The sequence below is a fragment of the Pongo pygmaeus genome, chromosome 21 (genome assembly GCF_028885625.2).
Source record: "Pongo pygmaeus isolate AG05252 chromosome 21, NHGRI_mPonPyg2-v2.0_pri, whole genome shotgun sequence".
NCBI classification, from domain to species: Eukaryota; Metazoa; Chordata; class Mammalia; order Primates; family Hominidae; genus Pongo; species Pongo pygmaeus.
In genome coordinates, this window is record NC_072394.2 from 61,584,485 (window position 1) to 61,594,708 (window position 10,224).

General features: G+C 42.8%; 1 protein-coding gene across 12 annotated transcripts in view; it reads left to right on the plus strand.

The window, feature by feature from the left end:
• Positions 1-8,776, plus strand: part of GNAS (GNAS complex locus) — a 70,599-nt gene extending 61,823 nt beyond the window's left edge. For 7 of the 12 annotated variants that reach the window (XM_063659077.1, XM_063659079.1, XM_054466808.1 and 4 more), the window contains 10 exons: positions 1,091-1,145; positions 1,232-1,351; positions 2,968-3,065; positions 6,743-6,797; positions 6,932-7,005; positions 7,103-7,161; positions 7,266-7,386; positions 7,533-7,663; positions 7,916-7,983; positions 8,261-8,776. In XM_063659077.1, coding sequence (XP_063515147.1) covers positions 1,091-1,145; positions 1,232-1,351; positions 2,968-3,065; positions 6,743-6,797; positions 6,932-7,005; positions 7,103-7,161; positions 7,266-7,386; positions 7,533-7,663; positions 7,916-7,983; positions 8,261-8,407 — 928 coding nt within the window. In that variant the 3' untranslated portion in view covers positions 8,408-8,776. Of the gene's footprint in view, positions 1-1,086; positions 1,146-1,231; positions 1,352-2,967; positions 3,066-6,742; positions 6,798-6,931; positions 7,006-7,102; positions 7,162-7,265; positions 7,387-7,532; positions 7,664-7,915; positions 7,984-8,260 lie in introns of all 12 variants that reach the window. The other 5 variants (XM_063659076.1, XM_054466819.2, XM_054466814.2 and 2 more) reach the window with 2 other exon arrangements.
• The last annotated feature ends 1,448 nt before the right edge of the window (positions 8,777-10,224 follow it).

A 10,224-nucleotide genomic window follows, 5' to 3' on the forward strand; every position in this document is an offset into this window, starting at 1 on the left:
CCAGAAGCCAAAGGGTGTGGCCTTTACCTGTGGGACCAGTGACCCTGGATATAGATCATTCATAAAAACCACACAGCCCGTCCCATGAGGCCGAGTTAAAGTCAAGGAAAAGCTACAAAACCTTCAACCTCTACTTACCAGTGGGATCTGGCCCCCCTCCCCCTTAGATTATAAGGCCTTCTAGGGGGTGGAATCTTATTTGATTCCTATTGCACATGGACCAACATGCACTAACACGAACTAGAAATTTCACTGCTGGTAGCTGCAGTGCCTGGAGCATCGCACATACGACTTTTTTTTTTTTTTTTTGACGGAGTCTCACTCTCACCCTGGCTGGAGTGCAGTGGCGCCATCTCAGCTTACTGCAACCTCCGCCTCCCGGGTTCAAGCGATTCTCCTGCCTCAGCCTCCCTAGTAGCTGGGATTACAGGCGCATGCCACCATGGCCAGCTAGTTTTTTTGTGTGTTTTTAGTAGAGACGGGGTTTCACCATGTTGGCCAGACTGGTCTCCAACTCCTGACCTCAGGCAGTCTGCCTGCCTCAGCCTCCCAAAGTGCTGGGATTACAGGTGTGAGCCACCGCACCAGACTCCTGTAATGAACTGTTACAAACACCACCACCTGTGCTCACTGGTTCTCTCAGTATGCTAATCTAGCAACTGAGTGAATTCCAAGTCAAACCACGGGACTGTTTTGCTCCACCCCAACCTCATAGTGACCTATCACTCCAGCCTCACCCCTACCCAGATGCTGATAGGACCAGAAGAAGCCTTTAGGAAGTGTTAGTATGTAATGTGGGGGCTTCAAACCCATGAAAGATTAAATGAGCTGCGTGCAACTTCTGGTACAGTCATGATTGCTAAGGCAATTTGCTAATCTGCCCCGATTGGGCGTGTCCTCGGGACACATTTGGGAGGTTATAATTTGCAACTATGTTTATTCAGCTACCTCCAATCTCTGCACAGATCCGAACCCACAACTCCCTGAAGAACAGAATACTATGCTTTTTAGTCGGGATATCTTTATGAAAGCAGTACACTTAACTGACATGGTGCAATATGATTTTCTTTTCTTTTCAATCCCACTGCAGTGAGAAGGCAACCAAAGTGCAGGACATCAAAAACAACCTGAAAGAGGCGATTGAAGTACGTGCTGGCTCCTTGTGCTTTCTGTCTTGTAGCCCCCTCCCAGCCAGTGCTGTTCCCTCACCGCTTTGCTAAATCATTTTCAGACCATTGTGGCCGCCATGAGCAACCTGGTGCCCCCCGTGGAGCTGGCCAACCCCGAGAACCAGTTCAGAGTGGACTACATTCTGAGTGTGATGAACGTGCCTGACTTTGACTTCCCTCCCGTAAGCTACACCCCGACTTGTGTGGCCTTAGCCCCGCCCACCTGAGCGGAGTGTTCATACAGGAACATCAGTGACAGCCCTGCACATGGGCAAGAGCATCCAAACCACACTTCAGGCAAAACCACATTTCAGTGATGTCCATCCTTAGAAAAAAGTTAATTTCATGTGTAACCTTAATTTAATAATAATAATCATTAGGGCTTTGTTCAAGATGGATGAGCAAAATTTGTCACCCCTTCTACATCTTAGCTCACCTGTCCTCACAAATAAACATCACTCTTGAATACTACAATCTCACTTTATTAGATAGTAAATTTGTATGAGGAAAAAGGTCCTGAGCTATGGCAGGCTTAATTATTCCCTCATTTACATCTTAGGACAAACAAAACTGTATGTTAAATATGGCACACAAATACTAATTGTCCATTTACTCCACTGGAAGTGCCCTAAGGTACCTTGGGATGCCTCAGTGAAGTGCCAAATGGAAGACATTCTCATTTTAAACAGGTGACCTTTTAACATTTATTAAGAGTTTTCTAAAGTCAGTCCTTGTCTTGGGGCAAATGAAATCTTTTCTCGTTATTAAAAAAAAATGAAATATATCTAAATTATAACTCAAAAATAAATCATAAAATAGAACATATGGAAAAGACTTTCCTCTGGATGCACGACACTGTTGGCTTCCTAAAGAACTACTTTTAGGGACAAAAAACTGTTGAAGCCCAAGCATATACGTTGAGGCCCCTTTGTGGGGAGAATGGCTTATAAGCGGGGAACGGGAAACGAGATGGAAAGATGTATGCGTTTGTAAGACCCACAAGGAAGAGACTTGTCTACAGCTAAAACAATGAGTTATTGTTGCCTTTTGTCAGGCTTTCGTGGGAATTTGTGTTTGTATATTTTAGATGGATTTGGCTGCAAACTTAAATTAGAGAAATTAGTAGTATTTAGTTAGTATAGATAGCTAAATTTTTAAAATAGTATTATTTTGAAAAAATTAAAGCAGTAAAAACAATACATATAATATAACCCACTGACTTTCTTCAAATATGATTCTATATTTAATAGGAAAAGGAAACAGCAGCCTATTAAAAATGTATCAGAACAATAACCTTTTATTAGTCCTACTAACATCTGAACTTTTATGTTCCTACCTACAAGTCCCCCATCATAATTGTTTTTGGTAAGATTCTCATTTTCCCAGGAGGAAAATTTAGTCCCAGCACATTTTACAAATGAAGTTTCTTCTTTTCACAACATTGAACCATTTATTGGCATATTCTAACACAGATTCATGTATATTCTTCCTCAACAATTCTGTGAAGAAACTAAATTACTCAGTAGCTTACCCCATTCCCTCCACATACAAAAAAAGAAACTACCCAAAACCAGTAATTCACAATAAGACCAGCAGCTAATTGCGTGAACTTCTGAATATGTTTAACGTGTTGAATTAAAAGTTCTTTGTGAGCGTTAATTCATTAATTGGGCTCAAAATTCAGAATCACACCAAGTGTCGGTCACATAGGGAACTCTGGTCTCAGGGTTCGAATGACACTGTTGTTGATTAGTTCAAGCTCTTGCCTTTCTCTAAACTTTCTTGTGTTCACTTTCAGGAATTCTATGAGCACGCCAAGGCTCTGTGGGAGGATGAAGGAGTGCGTGCCTGCTACGAACGCTCCAACGAGTACCAGCTGATTGACTGTGCCCAGTAGTAAGTAACCGCCACCCAACCCATCAGCACATAAAACAGGCAAAAACAAGAAAACATGAAAACCTGTGATCCTGCTTTGAAAGTTACTTGTTGATGATTCCTTTCATAGAAGCCAACCAGTTACCCCACTGGCTGAAAGTTCTAATCTGATTCAATTGTTTATTTATAAAGTCTTTAATTGCATTTTTTTCTTTTAGTGCAGCGACATTATTTTATATAAACATTTAATGCCTGTTAGAGCAAAATGATGGTGAGTTTCATAGTATTTATAATTAGTGGGAAGTAATTAATTGAATTGACCCCAAGCATTTAGGGAAATAGGGCAGTGCTCACATTTTGAATAATGTAAAAATACTATATTTTATTGCTGTAATTTTAAAACAAAGAGGAACGGTGAAGACATAGCTACGCCTCCTCTCTCCTTGGTAGTTGTTGATTGCTCTATTTCTGCTCTCAGGTAAGCGACTCTAGTAGCTGCCTAGTGTTACTAGATCTTAGTGACTCTAGGTAGAGTTTGTTTTTGTGTTGTCTTGACTTTTGAACTCTATTTCATATCCTTATTTATTCCTTCCCGCCGGGTCTTGATTCAAGGATGGTAAGTGGTCAGTGGATTTTAAATCCTAAACTGTACACCTAAGCAGTACAGTACCGTGGTGGGGTTATTTTCAAATAAAACAAATTACTACCTGCGAGGAGGACAGGTTAAGGCCTGCAGTAGCAATGGGAAAAGCATCTTTCTCCAAAGTCACTCATAAAGGTGGGCTCACCTGCCATAGTGTGTTGGCAAATGAAGAAGGGGGGAACTTAAAAAACAGATTTTATCGCACAACTCTACCTGATGCCCAAGCTGCTTCCCTTGTTGCCTAACACCTGACTTACCGTTCCCTCAGGGATCGCCCTCTGTCCCTGTCACCCACCATGGTCTCTCCCAGAGGACATCGTACCCCATAGCTAGAAAGTTGCCTTTGAAATAGTTTATGGCTTCCCTCATCTTGCCCATGATATAGCAAGCATGTGGTGGTCAGGGTTATTTAAAAAATATGTAAAGATAATTATTTTTTTGAGATGGAGTCTCACTCTGTCGCCCAGGCTGGAGTGCAGTGGTGTGACCTTGGCTCACTGCAACCTCTGCCTCCTGGGTTCAAGTGATTCTCCTGCCTCAGCCTCCCGAGTAGCTGGGACTACAGGTGCCTGCCACCACACCCAGCTAATTTTTGTATTTTTAGTAGAGACGGGGTTTCGCCATATTGGCCAGGCTGGTCTCGAACTCTTGACCTTGTGATCCGCCTGCCTCAGCCTCCCAAAGTGCTGGGATTACAGGCATGAGCCACCACACCCAGCCAAAAATGTAAAGATATCTTTTGTTTGTTGTTGCGGCAGAAATGCACAAAGCAGTCTCAGTTAATGATATTCTGAAGTAGGAGTGTCTTGTGACTCGGGCCAGGGGAGTCTAGTAGAGGTTTGATGTTTTAGCTGTCCTTATTACAAGTAGCTGAAACTCGGAACTGATTTTGCTATAGGAAGTATTAGCTAATCAGAACCAAGGTGCCAGGCTGACTCACCAAGGGCTAAGATTGCTTTACTTAGTAGCCTCAAGCCCAAGGAACTGATTGTGAAAACCACCTGAATAAATGGGAGGGAGGAAGAGGTAATACTGTTCATCTATAAATCATATAAGCCTATGTTAGAGTCTGTGCAATCAACCCCAGCCCTGCCTTCCCATAGGAAATTCCTTTATTTTCAATTGCCACATACATAGATATTCCACGGTTTAATATACAAGCAAATGTGTATATTTTTTCAAGGAACAGAAAAAACAGTCCATCTTGGCTGGTCCCTATGGCCCCCAGCCCCCACTCCTTCTTCAACAAAGTCCCTGATTTTCTCAAAAGTTCGAACTGAAAGCTGGAAGCGCTAATTATAGTAACGCAAAACAAATGGAAATCCTGGAATTGTTTGCATTTTGTATTTTGGATCCAAGTCAGAAGTTAAGTACAGGTACAAGATTAAGAGAGTTTAACCACCCCAGTTTTGAATGCTGGGGGGGCGGGGCAGGGAGTCACAGTTTCCTTAATTAACAGTAGCTTAGCCAGATTGTTGAATTTTGTCAGGTTTCATTTTCTCTCTCAAATCATTTAGAAGTTTTTGGGGTTTTTTTAAGCAACACTTAATTACTCCTGAAACTTTGTCTAAAAACTGCACCATTTGTATAGATCATGAAAAGTTTTAAGGAAACTCAGAGAAAAAGAGAACAACGCAGCTTAAAACTTTTAAAATGTCCTCCGTCACCCGTGGCTCAAACAGCCCTGCATCTGCCGTGGCCGGCACGTTTCTGGTTGAACTGCCTTTATGTTAAAGTTCAGATACTGGTACTGTGCCCGTTTCTTAAGCTGCCTATTTTTATTTGTGGAGCTGGGGTTTGGCTGGCTCCACTCCAGATGTCTCTCTCACAAGATTTGGTGCTGATGATCTATTTATAGAACTGTGGTTCTGTTCCCATGGTAACATGCTGGAGGCCAGGGCGGCTGGGGAGCTATTTCTGGACTGGTGCGGTAATGTCAGATTGATTGGGCAAGTTAGTATATCCTCTAAGCCAGACTAACACTGAACTAGTAAAAAGGAAGAGGGGAACACAAAACTTAGGCAGTTTCTTTAAATAAACTTTTCTCTCTTTATGATTTTCTTTTCTCATTAGCCCACTTTAAAACAATTCCAATCTCTGCATGCCCCTCCCTCCAAAAAATAAACTGGTTTTAACATTAATTTTCCATATTAATTACCCAATCTTTCAAAAGTAAATTTTCCTGTTTGTCTAGTCAAGCAACACAAACAAGATGCTTTTTTAATGAAAAGCTTAATATCTGGAGTGTTCTATTTCATGGAACAAACAGAACGGAAGAGAACTTTGTGTTTGTTTCCTGTTCAGGATGGCTAGGGCGAGAAGGGCCCCTTTGTGCCAACCTCTTTTGTTCTCTTTAATCAATGAGATTCTTAAAAAGTAAAAGGGAAGGGATACAGATTCTCAGTAACTAAAACAATCTCGTGTGCCCTTGAGGGGAAAGTCCTTGATGTTTTTAAGAATGTCACTTTTTTTTTTTTTTTTAACTGAATGATATAGAGGTATACAATTTTCAAACTGTTTGCCATTTTAATCAAGCAATTTGAAAATTAAAATGTTTTTGTCAAGCATTACCGAATGGCACAGAATGTGATAGGCCAGCCTGGTTTTGGGGTCCTTTCTCTACTGGTTGATATGCATAAAACCTTCTAAAAATCAAGAATGTTGCCAGAGAGCAACAGGAGTAAACAAGCTAAGTAAAGAATAAAAAAGAAAATTAGAAAAAATAAAAATAAACATGCAGAACAAAGCCCCACCACTGTGCTGTGCTGTTTGTGTGGCCCCACTGCATTGAGGCCACAGGCTGGCTGCTAGACGCGTCTAGAGTTCCCTGATTCCTCAAATTATTTATCTTAAATCCTTTTTGCCCTAACCTTCTTAAGGCATCAGCTTTGAGTTATAAATGTAGCCAACACACAAGCAAATGTGCCATTGACTTAGTGCTGCATAACTGTGGGACGATCACTTCCGTTGAGCCTGACCTTGTAGAGAGACACAAATAGTTGGCAAATTGATGTGAGCGCTGTGAACACCCCACGTGTCTTTCTTTTTCTCCCAGCTTCCTGGACAAGATCGATGTGATCAAGCAGGCTGACTATGTGCCGAGCGATCAGGTGTGCAAAACCCCTCACCACCAGAGGACTCTGAGCCCTCTTTCCAAACTACTCCAGACCTTTGCTTTAGATTGGCAATTATTGACTATTTCGGATGGCTTTGGTGAGATCCATTGACCTTGATTTTGTTCTAGGACCTGCTTCGCTGCCGCGTCCTGACTTCTGGAATCTTTGAGACCAAGTTCCAGGTGGACAAAGTCAACTTCCAGTAAGCCAACTGTTACCTTTTTATATAACAGAGATCATGGTTTCTTGACATTCACCCCAGTCCCTCTGGAATAACCAGCTGTCCTCCTCCCTGCCAGCATGTTTGACGTGGGTGGCCAGCGCGACGAACGCCGCAAGTGGATCCAGTGCTTCAACGGTAGGATGCTGTGGGCTTGGCTGTTCGTGAAGAACGCTTTGCTTCTGTGTTGTTAGGGATCAGTGTCGCTGCTCATGCTCTTGGCTTTGCTCTCTTTGGTTAAGATGTGACTGCCATCATCTTCGTGGTGGCCAGCAGCAGCTACAACATGGTCATCCGGGAGGACAACCAGACCAACCGCCTGCAGGAGGCTCTGAACCTCTTCAAGAGCATCTGGAACAACAGGTTTGTGGAGTGACCGCCCACCCCCTGCGCTTGCCCAGGAGGCCCTGGTCTGCACTGTTTATAGAAAAGAACCCTGTGCAAGCATGCCAGACCCCTGGCCGAAAGCGCGCTTCTCCCCAGCATTCACACAGCCTCCCTTCTTGTAGATGGCTGCGCACCATCTCTGTGATTCTGTTCCTCAACAAGCAAGATCTGCTCGCTGAGAAAGTCCTTGCTGGGAAATCGAAGATTGAGGACTACTTTCCAGAATTTGCTCGCTACACTACTCCTGAGGATGGTGTGTATGGCTTCCACTCTTGCTGGCTGTTCATTGCGGTGGTTCTTTTTCAAATGGTCAGGCTGAAAACCCCCATCCCCCTCCCACCACTAAACCATAAAGGATCTATAAGAGAAGCAAGAAAAACGCACTCCCACTAATTCTCATATGGAAAAATCAGGGGTTTGAAGACTTCAGGAGCTACAGTGATGCTGGCACCCCAGCTCTGCTTGAATTTTTAATTACATTAATATGTATTCCCTTTTTTTATAGCTACTCCCGAGCCCGGAGAGGACCCACGCGTGACCCGGGCCAAGTACTTCATTCGAGATGAGTTTCTGGTGAGTAGAGCCTGTCTTTAGTTTCCTCTCTTGTTCCTCCTCTTTTTCTCATGGATGTAAATTTACTTAATTCCTAATTCAGGGGTTCAACTACCCAGTTCCATGGTTTTAGTTCACGCATATCCAGCGTGGATTTGAGCTCTTTGCGCCCCTCCTTTTGCTTTTGTTTTCATGTGACATCAGAGGCTAACAGCTGTCCCTGGTAGGTGTCCCCATCAGGGATAGGGTGGTTCCTGGCGAGAGTGTCACTGACAAGTCCCCTCGTTTGTGCCCGCAGAGGATCAGCACTGCCAGTGGAGATGGGCGTCACTACTGCTACCCTCATTTCACCTGCGCTGTGGACACTGAGAACATCCGCCGTGTGTTCAACGACTGCCGTGACATCATTCAGCGCATGCACCTTCGTCAGTACGAGCTGCTCTAAGAAGGGAACCCCCAAATTTAATTAAAGCCTTAAGCACAATTAATTAAAAGTGAAACGTAATTGTACAAGCAGTTAATCACCCACCATAGGGCATGATTAACAAAGCAACCTTTCCCTTCCCCCGAGTGATTTTGCGAAACCCCCTTTTCCCTTCAGCTTGCTTAGATGTTCCAAATTTAGAAAGCTTAAGGCGGCCTACAGAAAAAGGAAAAAAGGCCACAAAAGTTCCCTCTCACTTTCAGTAAAAATAAATAAAATAACAGCAGCAAACAAACAGAAATAAAATGAAATAAAAGAAACAAATGAAATAAATATTGTGTTGTGCAGCATTAAAAAAAATCAAAATAAAAATTAAATGTGAGCAAAGAATGATGGGACTCTCATGAGTTATTTGTGGTTCTGAGCAAATTCCCGTCATTCATGGTTTTGACTTGGTCCTTACATCAAAAGTTGGGAGGCCCCAAGGTGAAGTGGGTATAAAATCTTAAAACTGTATGTTTTCTGGTGACCCTAATCTGTAGGTGTCTTGAAACAATTTGCAGACAATAGGAAAAGTCCACTCCTGTTCCTCCTAAATTTTACCCCATAGTGAACCACTATGCCCCAGTCACCTCTGCATTTTGATCATTGCCATCCTATCCAAAGAGTCTACCAACTTACACCATTACATCATCACACATTTTGCCTGCTGACCCAGTCTTCCCAAGAAGTGTATTTTTTTGCTATAAGATAGGGACTAAATTATGTGGAGAAATAGAGGAGCACAGTGTTTCAAATCAATGGGGTTATTCAAGAAATGGTGTAGCCATTTGGGGAAAATTTAGGCTACCTCATTGCACACACCAGAACAAATTTGACATAATTTGATCACATATATCTAAATAAAAGAGGTACTTTTTAAAGTGGCTATTTTATAATTAACACTTGGGTTTATAAAGGGCCTCTCTGCAGCATAACCTAAGATCTAAAGACCATAAGGGGGTTGGGGATGACTATAAAAACGAAAACCACACTTAAAATTTGAATGAGGGAAGGGCCTGGGTCGGGTAAAAATTTAACAAAGGGTTTACTTCCCTAGTAAGCAAAGAGTTCTTATGAATTAATAAGCAAAACCATCAGAAAAATGGGCACAGTATATAAGCATGCAACTTAAATACAAATAGCTGATAAGCCTCTGGGGATATGTGGGACATCACTCATAATAAATATTCACCATAATTGGGAGTGGGGATAGAGGTCCACACTCATGGGTTGGAGTGTGGCTTATTTCTGAGGTCCTGTGGGTTCCCTAGACTTTCACCCCTAGGCTTATCCCCCAAGGTGTAGTCACTTATGTGGTCACTTCCTGGGTGGCTCCCAGGAAGGGTGGGAGGAAGTGATCAGCATCAACGATGGTGCTCTCTGAAGCTGGCCAAATGGGACTTCAAGTTCATTCTCTAATCCAGGTCCCAAATCCACTCCTATTCTAGTTTCCAGATCAAATTACTCTCACCCAAATTAATCATATAGTGTAGCTCACCAGAGGTGAGCGATGAGCCCCAAGGGGGGCAGAAAAGTAGCAAAGACCCGCACTTTCATCCAACTTTTCACATAACATTCAGTCCACATGTGCTTGCTATGCAATTTTTAGTACAAAGCCCTCAAAAGCCCCCCAAATATACAATCCAAGTAAAAATTGGGGCTTGCTATGCAAATACAGCCGAAAGACTAGCCCACAAGTTCCCATAATCCTCCAAAGCACCCCAAATAAACACACCTAAAACCTGGACAGTGGCTATCAAGTGCAACCACAAGACCAGCGTGCCACACAAACATTC